The sequence below is a fragment of the Mustela lutreola genome, chromosome 3 (genome assembly GCF_030435805.1).
Source record: "Mustela lutreola isolate mMusLut2 chromosome 3, mMusLut2.pri, whole genome shotgun sequence".
Classification (NCBI taxonomy): Eukaryota; Metazoa; Chordata; class Mammalia; order Carnivora; family Mustelidae; genus Mustela; species Mustela lutreola.
In genome coordinates, this window is record NC_081292.1 from 152,237,141 (window position 1) to 152,254,974 (window position 17,834).

At 35.3% G+C, this 17,834-nt stretch overlaps 1 protein-coding gene across 2 annotated transcripts in view; it reads right to left on the minus strand.

The window, feature by feature from the left end:
* Positions 1–1,919: 1,919 nt before the first annotated feature.
* GCA (grancalcin) overlaps positions 1,920–17,834 on the minus strand; it is a 48,034-nt gene continuing 32,119 nt past the window's right edge. For both annotated transcript variants that reach the window (XM_059167168.1, XM_059167167.1), the window contains exons 3-8: positions 17,676–17,745; positions 12,055–12,098; positions 11,627–11,774; positions 9,397–9,510; positions 3,479–3,537; positions 1,920–2,665 (exon numbers count right to left, since the gene is read on the minus strand). In XM_059167168.1, the coding sequence (XP_059023151.1) occupies positions 2,639–2,665; positions 3,479–3,537; positions 9,397–9,510; positions 11,627–11,774; positions 12,055–12,098; positions 17,676–17,745 (462 nt within the window). In that variant the 3' untranslated portion in view covers positions 1,920–2,638. The remainder of the gene's footprint in view (positions 2,666–3,478; positions 3,538–9,396; positions 9,511–11,626; positions 11,775–12,054; positions 12,099–17,675; positions 17,746–17,834) is intronic.

The window sequence follows — 17,834 nt, forward strand, 5'->3', positions numbered from 1 at the left end:
AAATTAAGACTCCAATAGTACTGATTTCCCCTTGATGTAATTTAAAATGTGTAAACTGCCACTCAAAATAGAAGTGCAATACCTGACATTTAATCATTTGGCGGTGTTTAAAGGCATAGGTGAATTTACTGCACTGTTATTTGAACTGGAGCATCTCATATATATGTAACAGATTTTGTATAATACAAAACTTTACAGCAAGCTATTTGAATGTTTATTAAAAAATTCTCAAAATGACATGGAAACACGTTTACTGTATAAATAAAAGCACTTAGATGTTAAGAGTGTACATTATTCAATAATTTACATCATTACAAGAAAACTGGGTGTAAGTTAAACAGCACAAACTATGATGCTATATTCAGATTCCAGTCATTGTTCAACATCAGACTATTTAATTTTTACTTTAGTAACGGATGTCTGTTTACATCAGTTATCTTGAGAGCATCAAAAAGTGATCGCATTTCAGTACACAAAACCCAACAAAATATTCTCAATGGCTGTTTGATAAAATTACCTATTTAACAGAAAGTGTAAAAGAACTGGCTGACAAGTAAACTGGCCTGGCATGGAAAATTAGTTTTGCTGGAGAAAAGGGTTCTGTGGTCAAAAAAGTTTGGGAAAAAACTAGGTAAATAAAAGTAAACAGGATTTTATGTACCTTAGGCTTTATCAAGCTCCCTGAAAAGGGTGAAAACTTCCTAAATATGTTTGGTCATAGAAACTCCTTCACAGATCTATGACCAAAATTCACAGGAACACCTTTGGAAGAGGAGGAGTCAGAGAATGGTTTAGAGAGTTCTAATACAAAGTGCAACCTGGCAGAAACCTCTATGAGGAATACCATACGTCATTTTTAAAGTTTTGCCTCAACCACTGGCCTCCAAGTAAGAAAAACTATAACAGCCGTCAGAACAGTACAGTGATTGGATTACCTGTAAGCTGGATGTTAAGATCCCAGCCTGCTGAGTCATATTATCACCCTTATTCAACATGAATGATCTCAGTGTGTTTACATTAGGTTTTTCCAACAAGACTTCTAATTCGAATCCTATACATATATATATATTTTTAATGGCTCAGTTAACACCCTCTCACATTATCAAATATATGTTCATGGAAAAAAACTTAATAGCCAGGACAAAAGTATATGGATTATTTCATCACACATTTTTATACTGCTGACCAAATCAATCTAACAGCTAATTATATAAAGTTATAATGTCAAAATGACTCTCCGATACTTCCTTTCCAGGACTGTTAAAAGTAAAAGTTGATTTAAAATTCTGTGGGTTTGTAAAAAGCTTTCTTTCAAGACACTGCTATTCGCCTTCCAGCCTTTAAGAAACAGAATTTTATAAAAAGCATAATTAATTTGGTCACCAGCCACACTTAAAATCATGTCAATTTGTACTCACATTTTAAGCTGGAAGACCTTCAGTTAAAGTGTAAGAAAAATACATGCGTTTTTAATCTTCACTAAGAAAGGCTTAGAATGTTTGCCAGGAAAGCAGCTGGATTAATTACAATAGCTGACACCAGGATCTTAAATGCTAAGGATTTGATGACCACTCTGCAGCTTTCCACAACAATGCCACAAAAACAGGTCGTGGTGCCTATTGTGGTCAGTACCCCCCCACACTACAGACCACAACCAGTTTATGAATGCTAATGATAAACCCCCAGCCAAAGTTGAGAAAGTCAAACTTACAATCTCTGAACATTTAAACGAAGTGGTAGATTACTTGATTTTTTAATTTTGCAAAGAGTTGGCATTATATATAAAAAACAATTTAGCTTCATGGAATACATTCAAATGTTGACATTTTGTTAAAAATATATATCATATCCAGAAAGTCTAGATTTAAAAGGAAGATGACATTTTAGGCTATGTTGTCATTAACAACAACAACAAAAAATGCAGCCATAAAAGTTGTGTTTATTAAGAATTTTTTTCCACAGAAGACAAAGAAGCATACTGAAAAAAGAAAAAATGCACTGATAAAAACAAAGAAAAAGAAATGCCTCCAGTAGCCTTCTTTCTATAGGTTAATTTATGGTGCACTTAAGGTGATGTAACATAAAATTTTAGGAACTTTCTCTCTTCATAGACAAAGATGAGGGAGTTTCTGTTCTTGAGTTATGTGATCAAGGAATAAACTCTTCTACAAAAATGGCACAAAATCCAGGTTTCTCCTTCTATTCACCTACACAATAAATGGCTACAAAATTTCAAAGTATAATTTGTAACCTTCTGGTAAGTATACATTAACTTTATCTAAACTTTAATTATTTGGCTTCTTATATACTCTCTTGTAAGTACATTCTTCTGGGTTAACAATGTTAAAAATTAAGGTTAAGAGGTATTTATATCAATTCATCATATACCAATATTTTACAATATTATACATATATCTGTTAAGTGATAACTTTTCTAAAAGCAATTAATATTCCAAATACAAAAACATTTCTTTTATTGCTTTGGACTGTGCACTAAAGTTAAAACACATAGAAAGGGAACAGATTTAATAGGCAGAAACACAGAAAAGCCCCAAAGCTTCAAATTCAAAGTAGTCCAGTTCATTTCTTCCAGGTAAAAAAGTTCACAGTATTTCTTCAGCTTTTGAATTCTAGACATTCAAATTGCCATAGTACCCTGCAAAAACTAATATATAAGCAAAATCATCAGCTGGTAAGAATAAAATGTTTTTGGTTTTGGTTAATTATACTCCGTAAAAGCATTTTTACAAGAGGGGAAGTCTTAAATGCTTCCAAGGCTTATAATGTAAATCGGGATACACCAGTAGGGAAACCCTGACCCTATAACTTCCCTATTACAAGAACAAAACAAAAACTCTGATGTACATGTGAAATATAATTTTCCTATAGTTTCAATTTTAAAAAATGGGAGGATGCTAATTGCAACCACTTGAAATGAGAAATGAACAGTCGTTACCTGTCATACATAAATATTTCCTTTTTCTTAGTATCGTACAAAAGTAAACTACTCTTTTTAAAAATAATGGTAATTTTGCCCTTAAAAATGATTTGAAAGATGGGATGCCTCGGTGGCTCAGTGGTTAGGCATCTGCCTCTGGCTCAGGTCATGCATGATTCGAGGCTCCTGGAATTGAGTCCCACATGAGTTTCCTTGCTCAGTGGGGAACCTGCTTCTCCCTCTGCCTCTGCATGCCGCTCCCCCTGCTTATCCTCTCTCTCTCTGACAAACAAATAAAATCTTAAAAAAAAAAATGATTTACCAAAAACATGTCATAAAATTTAGAAGTATCCTTATGTTTAATATAAAGTAAAGTTGGTATTTATAAAAATACTAAATCATATTTGCATTTAGCTGAAAAATCCAGAAAAAGTATATGGTCTATAAAACCTATTATTCCCAGTACTGATACCAGGATTCACTTAAATTTTTTGACAACTGAACACATCTAGAACATAGTATAAATATCAGAATACTCACATCATCATATATGAAATTCACAACTCCTTGTTGTAAGTGGTCTCTTCTCCTAAAGAAATCTTCAAACAAACATACAAAAATATTAAAATTTTAAATATATAGTTTCAAATACTTGGTGTCCCTAAGCACTAAAAAATGACTAATTTCATACTTAATTGAAAGGTTTTTTAAGTTTTTATTTAAATTACAGTTAGTTAACATATAATGCAATATTAGTTTTGGGTGTAGAGTATCATGACTTAACAACTCTGTATCACCACGTGCTCATCACGACAAGTGCATTCCTTAATACTCATCACCTATATCCCCCATCCCTCCAACCCACCTCCCCTCCAGTAACTATCAGTTTGTTCTCTATAGTTAAAAGTCTGTTTCTTGCTTTGTCTCTTTCTCTTTTTCCCTTTGCACATTTGTTTAGTTTCTTAAATTTCACGAGTGAAATCATGCGGCATTTGTCTTTCTCTATCGACTTCGCTTAGCTTGATACTCTCTAGCTCTATCCTTGTCTTTGCAAATGGTAAGACTTCATTCTTTTCATGGCTAAGTAATATTCCATTGTATATATATAACATCTTCTTTATCCATTCATCAACTGATGGATACTTGGGCTGTTTCCATAATTTGGCCATTACAGATAATGCTGTTATAAACATTGGGGTGCATATATCCCTTTGAGTTAGTATTTTTGTATTTGGCTAAATACCTAGCAGTGTAATTGCTGGGTTAGAGGGTAGTTCTATTTTTAACTTTTTGAGGGAGCTTCATACTGTTTTCCACAGTGGCTGTACCAGTTTGCATTCCCACCAACAGGTCAAAAGGGTTCCCCTTTCTCCACATCTTCACCAACTCCTCTTGTTTCTTGTGTTGTTGATTTTAGCCATTCTGACAGGTGTGAGGTGATTATCATACTGTAGTTTTGATTATCATATTATAGTATTTCCCTGATGATCAGTGATCTTGGGCATCTTTTCATGTGTCTGTTCCAACTCTGTGAAAAATATTGTTGATATTTTGATATTGATTGCATTTAATGTATAGACTATGCTTTGCATAGACATTTTAACAGTATCTGGTCTTTCAATCCATGAGCATGGAATGTTTTTCCATTTCTTTCCAATTTCTTTCATCAGTGTTGTACAGTTTTTAGAGTACAGATGTTTTACTTCTTTGGTTAGGTTTAGTACTAGGTATCTTATTGGTTTTGGTGCAATTGTAAATGGGATTGATTCCTTAATTTCTCTTCCTGCTACTTTGAGGTATATAGAAATGCAACTGATTTCTGTACATTGATTTCTGTATCCTATGATCTCACTGAATTTGTGTATCAGTTCTAGCAATTTTTTGGTGGAATCTTTTGGGTTGTCTATATAAAGTATCATGTCATCTCCAAATAGTGAATGTTTGACTTTTTCTTGCCGATTTGGTAGCCTTTTATTACTTTTTTTGTTTGACTGCTTGCTAGAACTTCCAGTACTGTGTTAAATAACAGTGGTGAGAACAGACAACCCTGTTTTATTTCTGACCAGAAAGGAAAAACTCTCAGTTTTCCCTCATTTTGAAGACGGTATTAACTGTGAGTTTTTCATACAAGGCCTTTATCATATTCAGGTATGTTCCCTCTAACCTACTTTGTTGAGGTTTTCTGTTTTTGTTTTTTACCTAGGATGTTGTATTTTGTCAAATGCTTTTTCTGCATCTTTTAAAATAAACGTATGGTTCTTATCCTTTCTTTTATTAATGTGGCGCATCATGATGACTGATTTGCAAATAATGAACTACCCTTGCAACCCAGGAATAAATCTCACTTGATCATAGTGAATGATTCTTTTAATGTGCTTCTGGATAAAATTTGCTAATATTTTACTGAGAATGTTTGTGTCCATGTTTATTAGAGATATTGCCTGTAGTTTTTTTTTTTGTTTTTTTTGTTTTTTTTTTTTAGGGAAGTCTTTATCTGGTTTTGGTATTAGGGTATTGCTGACTTCATAAAATAAGTTTGGAAGTTTTCTTTCCTTTTCTATTTTTTGGAATAGTTTGAGAAGAATAGGTAACTCTTCTTTAAATGTTTGGTGGAATTCAACTATAAAGCCACCGGACCCTAGACTTTTGTTTGTTGCGACTTTTTTTGATTACAGATTTAATTTCTTTGCTGGCTATTAGTCTATTCAAGTTTTCTATTTCTTCCTGTTTCAATTTTAGTAGCTTATATGTGTCTAGGAATTTGTCCATTTCTTCCAGGTTGTCTAATTTGCTGACATATAGTTTTGTATAACCTTCTCTTATAATTGTATTTTTGTGGTATTGGTTGTTATTTCTCCTCTCTCACTTGTGATTTTATTTATTTGGGTCCTTTCTCTTTTATTTTTGGTATCTGGCTAGAGGATTATCAATTTTATTAATTTTTTCAAAGAACAAACTCCTGATTTCCTTGATTTGTTCTACTGATGTTTTAGTCTCTCTATCATTTATTTCTGCTCTAATCTTAATTACTTCCTTCCTTCTCCTGGCTTTGATTTTCTTTTGTTTTTGTTTCTTTCCTAGCTCCTTTAGATGTAAAATTAGGTTATTTGAGATTTTTCTTACTTCCTGAGGTAGGCTGGTTTTGCTGTATACTTCCCATTTAGGACCACTCTGCTCCATCACAAAGATTTTGGACCACTGTGTTTACAACATTTTCATTTCTGTCCCTGTATTTTTTTTTTAATTTCTTGATTTCCTGGTTTACCCATTCATTGTTTAGTACTATGTTATTTAACTTCCATGTTGTTATGGTCTTTCCAAATTTTGTATTGTGGTTGACTTCTAGTTTCACAGTGCTGTGGTCAGAAAAGATGCGTGGTAAGATTTCAATCTTTTGGTTACTTTTTGAGGCCTGATTTGTGACCTAATATCTGATCTATTCTGGAGCATGTTCCATAGGCACCTGAATGCATACTATGCTGTTTTACGATGCAATGTTCTGAATATGTGTTAAGTCATCTGGTCCAGTATGTCATTCAAAGACATTGTTTCCTTGTTTATTTTCTTTTTAGATGAGCTGTCCTTGATGTAAGTGGAGTGTTAAAGTCCCCTGCTATTACTGTACCATTATCAATTAGTTCCTTTATGTTTGTTATTATTTTATATATTTGGGTACTCTCACATTGGACACATAAATATTTAGAATTGACAGATCTTATTGGATTGTCCCTTTTATCGTGATATAGAGCCCTTCTTATTTTTTTTTTTTAAGATGTATTTATTTATTTATTTGACATACAGAGATCACAAGTAGGCAGAGGCAGGCAGAGAGAGAGGAAGGGAAGCAGGCTCCCCGCTGAGCAGAGAACCCGATGTGGGCCTCGATCCCAGGACCCTGGGATCATGACCTGAGCCAAAGACAGAGGCTTTAACCCACTGAGCCACCCAGGCGCCCTACAGTGCCCTTCTTTATCTCTTGCTATAGTCTTTACTTTAAAATCTAGTTTGCCTGACAGAAGTATTGCTACTCTGCCTTTCTTCTGACATCCATTTGTGTGGTATTTCTGCATCCCTCACTTTCAATCTGCAAGTGTCTCTTATAAGCAGCATATAGGTGGGTCTTTTTTTTTTTTTTTTTAATCCATTCTGATACCCTTTGTCTTTTGACTGGAGCATTTAGTCCATTTACATTCAAAATAATTACTGACAGATATATATTTAGTGCCACTTTATTAGTTGTTTGGTCTTTGTTTCTGGAGATTTTCTCTGATCTTCCTTTTCACTTTTGGTCTCTCCATTGCACTCAAAGAGTACCTTTTAATATTCCTGCAGGGCTGGTTTAGTGGTCATGAACTCCTTCAGTTTTTGTTTTTCTGGGGGAACTTCTTCTATTCTGAATGATAGCCTTACTGGATATAGTATTCTTGGCTACAGAATTTTCCTATTCAGTACATTGAATAAATCACGCTACTCCTTTTTGGCCTTCCAAGTTTCTGCTGAGAAATCTCCAGCTAACCTTTGGATCTTCTAAGTTAAGGACTTCTTTGGTTTTGCTGCTTTTAAGATTTTTTTCCTTTATCATTTACATTTTTACAAATTTAATTAGAATGTTTCTTAGTGTGGCCTGCTTTTGTTGATTTTGAAGGGAGTTGTTTGTGCCTCCTGGATCTGGATGTTTGTTTCCTTCTCCAGATTAGGCAAGTTTTCAGATTTCTCCCCCGCCAAATAAATTTCCTGCCCCCTTTTCTCTGTCTTCTTCTAAGACTCCTGTTATCACGAATGTTATTGTTTGATGGAGTCACTGAGGTCCCTAAGTCTATTCTCATATTCCGTAATTTTTCTTTCTTTTACTCACCTTCATTATTTTCCATTATTTTGTCTTCTAGGTTACTAATTCATTCCTCTGCTTCTTCCAGCCAGCTGCTCACTGCATCAAGCCTGTTTCCAATCTCATTTATTGCATTCTTCATCTCTGATTCTTTCTTAGCTCTTTTACCTCTGTGGTAAGGGCCTCACTGATGTCTTCTATTCTTTTCTCAAGTCCAGTGAGTACCCTTATGATTGTTGTTTTAAATTCTCCATCAAGCATGTTACCTATATCTGTTTTGCCAGGATCTCTGGCTGTGGCCTTATCCTGTTCTTTCATTTGGGATAAATTCCTCCATCTTGGCATTTTGTCTGAGTCTCTACCTTCTTCTATGTGTGAAAAAAGCCACTTGCTCCTGAAAGTAACGGCTTTATGAAGAAGAGGTCATATAGTGTCTAGGCCCTGGCACTTTATGGAATGTCTCTGGTGTGTGCAATATATGCTCTGCTCTTATGTGCTCCTTCAGGCCACTGCTGTGGGCAGTATTTGGTCCTTGGCCAGAATGTAGTAAGTTTTAACTAGGTATGTTCTGGTCTGCTTATGAAATCAGACCTAACACCACCTGCACCAGAACTGAGGCCCTGCAGATCTCTCTAGTTGGGAGACATGGTCCGGGCAGGGGCTTGTGCTGGTCTTCTGGGGGATAAGCCAACCACACTGGGACTGAGGCAAGTTTGACTGAGAAGGGCAATCTTGCCACAGTGCAGGGGTGTGAGGTTTGGTATAAACATTAGGGAGCCAGTGTCTGTTTTGCACTGGTTCCCACAGATGGCTCTGTGTTTAGACTAATGGGCAGGAGAGGGAAACGACATGAACCAGCTCGCAGGGACATGGTCTAAGAAGAATGAATACTTTCCTCGGTGTGCTCTAAGCATTCTTCAGATCATTCCTTCCACATTATCTGTCCCCTGATTGTTTGCCTGCCTACTCTCCAAGAGTAGCGCAGTGCCCTCTGAGCTCTATCCTAGCCAACCACGCTAACCTTTAAAAGCCCAGGTTTTCAGCCCCACTGATTGCAAGAACTCAAAAAACTCAGCCCCTCTCATTTTCCAAACAAAAGGCTTTGGGGAAATGTTCTTGTGTGTTCCTGGATGTTCCTTTCTCTTATTGCCCTTCTCCGTGACCATGGCTTACTCCTCTCTGCACACTCATGATCCTTTTCTCCCCTAAACCACATCTCCGCTCTTCCCACCTTCTTTGATGGAACCTGTTCTCTCCCTTCTGTTGTGGAGTTTGTTCTGTCAATGTTCAGGTCAGTTTCTGAGGTATTTAGGATAACTTGATAGTTACCTAGCTGTGTTTGTGAGAAGAGACAAACCTACGGTTTTCCTACTCTCTCTTTTCATTCCCAATTAAATCAAGTGATTTCATATCCTGGGCAACTGAGACATGAAGAAAACTTTCCAAAACTGAGCCATAACAATTTTTCACTCTTCATATTACTAAATTTTTAAAGCCTTAAAAGTGATTAGATTTAACGGTGAATAAAGGTGAAAAATACATATATTATAAACTTGCAGAAGAAAATGAGAGATACTATTCAGAAAAATAGCTACATAATATTGCACCCACTTTTAAATGATCAAAATACCTGTCAATGCTCGAAGCTTCACACAGCAAGCAACATAATCATCAAAGAAGATTCGGCCATTCTTGCTGTACCGTCTGACTATAGTAGTTAGTGTTTGAGGACTCAACCTATAACCTAGAAAAAGGAATTTATACATTAAAATTTCTAAAACCAAACACCACAAGAACACCACAGCATTGCATTTTCTTTAAAAACAATCATAAAATAAATTTTCAAAATTCATTCCATAAAAATATACACTAGAAACAAAACATATTCACATTGAAATTTACCAAAAGGTTTTATTACTAATAAAATAAGAAACTGGTTAAGCGGGATATAAATATCACAATTCTAGCTTTCTAATGAAGACAACACTAAGAAAACAAATAATTATATTTTTGTGTTTTTAAAATATATTTTGATTTTTAAATAATGTCCAGAGTATTTTATAGATTTTAATGATTCAGTATTTCAATTCTGTAATTTTATAGTTCTTTAAAGAATATCAAAGCAAAGATTGTTAGTAAATCTTTGCTACCATTCAAATTCTGTATTTCCTTTTTAAAAAAATTTTCATGGAAGTATAACTGGCATATAAAATTAGTTTCAAATGTACAATATGATGATTCCATAGCTGTATATATTGCAAAATTATTACTACAATGTCTAGTTAATATCTTCAACACAAAAAACTCCAAATAATCCAATTAAATATGGGCAGAGGACCTAAACAGAGATATTTCCAAAGAAGACAGCTGGCCAAGAGACACACAAAAAGATGTTCAACATCACTCATCATCAGGGAAATTCAAATCAAAACCACAATGAGATACCCCCTTACTTCTGTCAGGATGGCTAGAATCAAAAAGACAAGGACTAACAAGTATTGGTGAGGAGGTGAAGAAAAAGAAACCCTTCTGCAGTGTTAGCAGGAATGTAAAGTGGTACAGCCACTGTGGAAACAGTATGGAGTTCCTCAAAAAATTAAAAAATAGAATAACCCTATGATCCAGTAATTCCATTACTGGATATCTACCCAAAGAAAAGGAAGACACTAATTCAAAAAGATATATGCAGTCCTATGTTTATTGCAGCACTATTTATGATAGTCAAATTGTGGAAGCAACCAAAGTGTCCATCAGCAGATATATGGGTAAAAAAAGATGTGATATTACACACACACACACACACACACACACACACGAAATATTATTTAGCCATAAAAAAAAATGAGATCTTGCTATTTGCAACAACATGGATGTGCTTATATAGGGTATTATGATAAGGGAAATAAGTCAAAGAAAGACATATGATTTCACTCATATATGGAATTGAAGAAATAAAGAAAAAAGGGACAAACAAACAAACAGAAAAAGACTCTTAAATGCAGAGAACAAACTGATGGTTGCCAGAAGGGAGATTAAGAGGTACAAACTTCTAGTTAAAAAATAATTAAGTCAGGGCATCTGGGTGACTCAGACAGTTAAGCATCTGCCTTCAGCTCAGGTCACAATCTCAGGGTCCTGGGACCGAGTCCCACATTGGACTCCATGTTTGGTGGTGAGCCTACTTCTCCTTCTGCCTCTGCTGAAGGAGAGGCTCATGCTCTCTCTTTCTCTGTCTTTCTGTCTTTCTCTTTCTCAAATAAATAAAAAAAAATCTTTTAAAAAATTTTAAAATTGAAATTAAAAAAATAAAAAATAATTAAGTCAGAAATGAAAAATACAGCATGAAGAATATAATCAATAAGATCATAATATATACTATATGATGACAGACGGTAAATATACTTGTGGTAAGCACTGAGGAATGTACAGAATGGCTGCACATCTGCTATGGGTATGTATAGAAGTGCTGCACACCTGAGACTAATATAACACTGCATATTAATTATATTTCAAAAAATTTGGTAAAAATAAATAGCTAAATAACTAAATAACTAAGTATTAGAGATCTTACTAAATTACAAAAGATAGAATATAAATGGTAATTACCAATAATTAGGAAAATGTATTTTAATATACTTAACAGAGGAAATTCAGAAATTATTTTATCAATCAGCATGTATAAAAGATCATCTTTTGGAAAAATCATAGATAAAATGGTTTTGTTAAAGGTCTTCAAATTGGGCAACAGTTGGCAAAATAATATACTCCTTTATTACTTAATAAATTTTAACAATTAAGATTCATCTCATCAAAGAACAAAGATGATCTGAATATAATCTAAAGAATTTTAATATTCTTACCCATAGCAGCAATGGCTTGATTCAATTCATGATGTTCCACTGTGCCACTCTGGTCTTGATCAATAGTTATGAAGTTTTGCTTCCAAGCATTAAGAGCTGCCCAGAGTTCCTTGAATTCATTAAATCCCATTTTTCCTGTGTAATCTCTCTGATAATTTTATCAATAAAAATAAGTTTTGATACCAAAGAGAATTTACTTGGCTTGAAACTGCAAATCATTGACTAAAACAATGCTTCTTCAAGTTCACCAAATTTAGCATATGAATAGATTGCATAAAAATGGAAAAGTATGGAATTCAAATAGGATCTTACAAAGTATTTTTAAAATCTCCAATTTACTATGGCCATTTATAGCCAATAATTGCTTGGTTATATTCAGAAAGCGATTATTCTATATTCTAGTATTTTCTATTTTTATTCAAGGATACATCCAACATGGCGATCATAATTCTGCAGGTTTCCAAGCTGAAGGCTATAAAACATATTTATTATTTGAATTGGAGTCTGCCCAATTTTATTTATGTAAAATTATGACAATTTCTATTTTAGAAAACAAAATGTTTAAAATTTGCCAAAATTAAACAATCACCCCTTATCAACAAACTTTAAATGTAAGGCATCCATAGGGGGAAAAAAAAAAAAAAAACAAGTCAAAAATAAAAATCACTACAACTAGTCAGGGGATTTGGGTACTTAGATAAGCAATGATAAAATAACTGAAAATTACTGTCACAGGGCAAAGGAGGGCTTCAGTCTTCCTAACACGAATGATAAGTAGGTTTTAAGTAGAAGTCTGACATATACTGAGATCACAAAACTTGAAGGAGTTAGAGATGTGATTAAAGCTTGGGATGAAGGACTGGCCTTTGAGGACATCTGAAAGGCAGATGAGAGCCAGATCATCAAAGTCCTGAATGCCACCCTTAAAGATTTAGACCAATGGGAGACACTGAAGAATTTTAAGGAGCAGAGGGGCAATTCTAAAATTTCCATTCCAGAAACATTCACTTATATTGAACAGAGTGTAGGACAGACTATAGACTAAGGTAAAATGAGCCTGTTATAGGTAAATCATTTACTAGTTTACTGCAATCTATCAAATTAAAAAAATGAGCTTCTGTTCTGAAGTAACTCTTTCCCTTGGGGGGAGAAAAAAGGTAGGAAGAAAAAAAGTAAATATAAACTATATTAAAATCATGGCTTATTAGAAATATTAACACTTTGGGGCCCCTGGGTGTCTCAGTGGGTTAAATCTTCTGCCTTTGGCTCAGGTCCTGATCCCAGGGTCATGGGATGGAGCCCTGCATCAGGCTCTCTGCTCAGCAGGGAGCTTGCTTCCCCCTCTCTCTCTACCTCCCTCTCTGCCTACTTGTGATCTCTGTCAATTAAATAAATAAAATCTTTTAAAAAATTAAAAAAAAAGAAATTAACACTTTCATATCTACAGAACCATAACTAAAGACTCACAAGGTAAAATTTAATTTTTCTAATCCTTATCACAATTGCACTGAACTGGTAAGCTAATTTACCTCAAAACCAATTTTATCAGTCCTGATAAAAGAGATATTATGTCAGCACAATTACTTAAGCTTACAAAGTTCTTATTAGTACCTCTTTAAAATGAGTGCATAAATAAATAAAACTGTTTAAAGTTATCTTGTTTTGCTATTTGAGAACATATTTAAATTTTTATAAATGAAAAACATTTTAGCTAAATTTTAGACCTATTAAGAAAAAAATCATAAAACATTCTCCAAGTTAAAATAGCTGATTCTCTTTAAATCAATACAGTGTCAGTGTTAGAATAGGTTACAATATTTTCAGACTGATGATTCAACAGACACTCAATGAGCATTCACTATGAGCTAGGCAGTACGATTTTGTGATTTTACATAAACATACAAAAGTACTGTAAGTCCCAATTTTATAAATAAAGAAACAGAGGCCCCAAATAATAAAGTTTCCCAAGTTCATAGCGCTAATAAGTGGAAGAGTCAGGATTGGAGCCCAGTGCTCCTTCATACAAATACTACTCAAGTGGGAAGAAGGAGGGGGGCAAAGTTCCCATGAGAAATCTCTGGATGGCATTCCAACATTTTGTCAAGCAAATGATATTTTGTTTTCAAGTTAACATAGCACCTATCCATTAAATGGGAAAATCTGAACATATGATAACAAATGGCAATGAGTCTTCAAATAAGCATATCTTCAATCACAAAATAGGACTGAGTATATATGTATATAAGATGAAATATTTTTTTTAAAGATTTTATTTATTTATTTGACAGAGAGAGATCACAAGTAGGCAGAGAGAGAGAGAGAGAGAGAGAAGCAGGCTCCCTGCCGAGCAGAGAGCCCGATGCGGGACTCGATCCCAGGACCCTGAGATCATGACCTGAGCCGAAGGCAGCGGCTTAACCCACTGAGCCACCCAGGCGCCCAAGATGAAATATTTTTAACGAAGAATGGAGAAGAATTTTCAGGAAAGTTAATAGATTTTCACTTCCCCCAATACCCCATTAGAATGGGCAAAAAACTAAGTTTTCTAAAGTCATAAACCTTTGACTTTGGGATGAGAGAGAAAACAGAGGAAAAGAATTATGTAACTTAGAGAAGTAGTAGGATGGATGGAAGTTAACTAGCCTAGATCTGAGAAGGTGGCTTAATGAACACCCAGTAAGGAAAGCTGAAAAGAAGCCTAGTTCCTGGAGAAGACAACATTTATGAATTGGTATTATATGTGAAAACAGGTGTGCAGGTAGAGAGAAAAATAGGACTGATTGAAGATCTATGTAAGAGGAGTTAGAGCCCCAAATTCCCTCCTTGCCTCAGCTCCATGGATGCCATGTCTATTCTCACACCAGCAGAAGTCTGGGGATTTATTGTCTGGAAAATTCTTCAAACTTCAGGATACCAGGCACATATCCAAAGCCCTAACCACTAACCAATAACCAGTCCTCCTAAGCTCAAATCCTGATACTAACATTCACCCTAACATTAACCCCAACACTAACTCCCTGGAGAGGTCTCTGAACTTCAGGACACCAGAAACATAACCTAACACTAACTCTAACCCTAAGCCTAATCTTAATCACTAACTGGCAACCTACAACCCCTAAACCTAACACTAACACTAATCCTGACTCCTACCCTAACCCTAACCCTAACCCTAGATCTGAGAAAGCGGCTTTTGAATACACGGTCAGAAAGCTGAGAAGCAGCCTATTTCTCTGTGAGGAGACCCCAAATATTTAAGAATTGGTAGTATTTCTGAAAATGGGTATGAAGGTAGCGATAAAAACAGAAAAACCAACTGAATTTCTACTTAGGGAGCATTTAGAGCACCAAATCCCCTCTTTGCCTCAGATTCATAGATGTCTGCAACATCTATTGTAACCTCAGCTAAACTCTGGGAATTCAAACTTTGGAGAAGTCTCTGAACTGCAGGACATTAGAGACATCCCCAAACCCCTACACCAAATCCCCTAACACCTAACCTCAAACCCAAACTCGTGCTCTAACACTAACCCTAACTCTAACCATCTGAAGAGGTCTCTGAACTGTAGAATACCAGACACATACCTTAATCCTAACCATGACCCTAGCTCCCTCCCTAATATTAAACCTAGATCTGAAAAACTTGCTTCCTAAACACTCAATAAGAAAAGCTGAGAACCAGCCTACTTATCCTTGAGAAAACCCCAAACATTTAAAAATTGGCAGTATTTTCAGAAAACAAGTGTGAAGACACAGATTAAAAACAAAAGAACCAACTGAATATCTATTTAAAGAGTATTCAGATGGGTGCCTGGATGGCTCAGTGGGTTAAAGCCTCTGCCTTCGGTTCGGGTCGTGGTCCCGGGGTCCTGGGATCGAGCCCCGCATCGAGCTCTCTCCTCAGATTGGTAGATGGCTGCCTTGTCAAGCAGAAGCCTGGGGTTTTATTCCCTGGGGAGGTCTGCGAACAGCCATATCCCCAAACCCTAACCCTAGCCTAGCTAGTAAAAATAACATTTAAGTGACAGTTTATCAAAGACCAAGAACCCTGCTGAGTCTTCCCTCCTTCTTTCCTACCAGACAACCAGCCCAAAAGGAAATCCCTAAACATATTGTTCCATAACCTTGCCCCACTAAGCCACCAGACATGAAGTCTATGGTCAATACCAAACTCAGAGCTTCTCACCTGCATTTTAGTTCATTATGTGCAACCAAGGATCATCAGACACCTGAGAAAATCATCTAACATGAAAGACAACCAAACAAATAAACTGGAAAAAAAAATCTGGAAGAAACACAGTTGATGAAAGAAGAAAAAACCCTGAAAAATACATTAACAAGAAAAATACATCAACAACAAATACAAAAATACAGTTTCAGAAAGGTAAGGGAACACATCACATACATGGAAAAAAAAGAGAGAAGCTCTTGCACTTTAAGAACATGATAGCAGGTATTTAAACAAACAAACAAACAAACAAACAACAACAACAACAAAAACCTCAATAGAAGATTCAGAAAATAAAGTTGAGGAAATCTCCCCACAGAGGAAAACCAGAGATAGGAGACAAAAATATTAAGAAAAGTGATCCAGTCCAAATGACAGGCATTCTAGAAGGAGATAATTGAGAAAACATCACTAAAGAAAATGTCTCAGAATTAAAGTAAATGAATTCCCAGTCTGAGAATGCCCACTGAATTCCCACACAACAAGTCCAGGCACATCACTGTGAAATTCCAAACCAGGCACAAAAAAAAGATCTCACAAGCCTCCACAGTGAAAAAACTGACATGCTGGCAGGAAATAGAAAGATAAAGTAACAGTGGATGCTAGAAATGATGGAGCAATGTCTTTAAAATTCTAAATGAAAACGATCTGTAATGCAGAGTTCCATACCTGGTCACTGAATTCTGTGGACAGAATGAAAACATTTTCAGATAAAGCTTAAAAAGACTTTGTTCCCATGCATTCTCTTATTGAGAAGCTGGTTAATGTTGTATTTTATTGAAGTTTTTAAAAAATGACTAGAGATGAAATAGGGAGATGAACAGAGAAATAGAGATGAAAAAGGGAGATCCAACTCCAAAGGGCACGGAAAGTCCGTTCTGGCATGATAGTGAAGGAATGACGGGAGTGATGGACACTGGAAAGGGTATGTACTATGGTGAGTGCTGTGAATTGTGTTAAGACTGATGAATCGGGGCTCCTGGGTGGCTCAGTGGGTTAAAGCCTCTGCCTTTGGCCCAGAGTCATGATCCCAGGATCCTGGGATCGACCCCGCATCTGGCTCTCTGCTCGTCGGGGAGCCTGCTTCCCTTCCTCTCTCTCTGACTGCCTCTCTGCCTATTTGTGATCTCTGTCAAATAAATAAATAAAATCTTCAAAAATTAAAAAAAAAAGACAAATCACAGACCTGTACCCCTGAAACAAATAATAAATTTTATGTTAATAAAAAAAATAAAGTAGGTCACAATAAAAAGTTTCAAAATGATTAATTTCAGAAAAAGTAAAACAGTATATAAAAGGGGAAATTAATCACACATTATCACAAGACAGAGGAAGAACATTTAGATAATAACAATAAGACAAATACTGATTACTGATGTATACTAATGTGTACTAATGAAATTAGTACTAATGTGTACTAATGTGTACTAATGAAATTACTACACAGCTCTACTGGAGGGAAGAGGACTGGGAAATAGTCCAATGTGAAGTACTAGGACAAGAGTGAGTTTCAAGTTCCAAGAGAGTTAATTCTCATCTTCCATAGCAGGATATCAACTGTTAATCATTAAAACTGAAAATCTATAGTGATAAATGCATGCTATTTTGAGATCTGGAAGCAAATTTCAGAAGGATCAGCTGCAAAAGCTGAATGAAATTTCCTATATGAGTGGTTAACATTAGGGAGATAATTATGCACAAGGAACAGTTATTTTCACAATAAGCTTTGCAGAACTATTTGACTCTTTAAATTATGTGCATATGTAACTTAAATAAAAAGATTTTTTAAAATATTTTAAATAAGGGGCAGGGAGAAGATCTCACGAGAATAAGCTCCATTAATTCCAGACTGTGTCAAACATTTCTGAAGTTCCTCAGCATCCACTTCACCATCCTATCAAAAAATAATTATAATCTGATTTAATGCACAATTATATCAAATCACATTAGTATGCTAATTGGCTGTTTTAGGCTATTCAATAA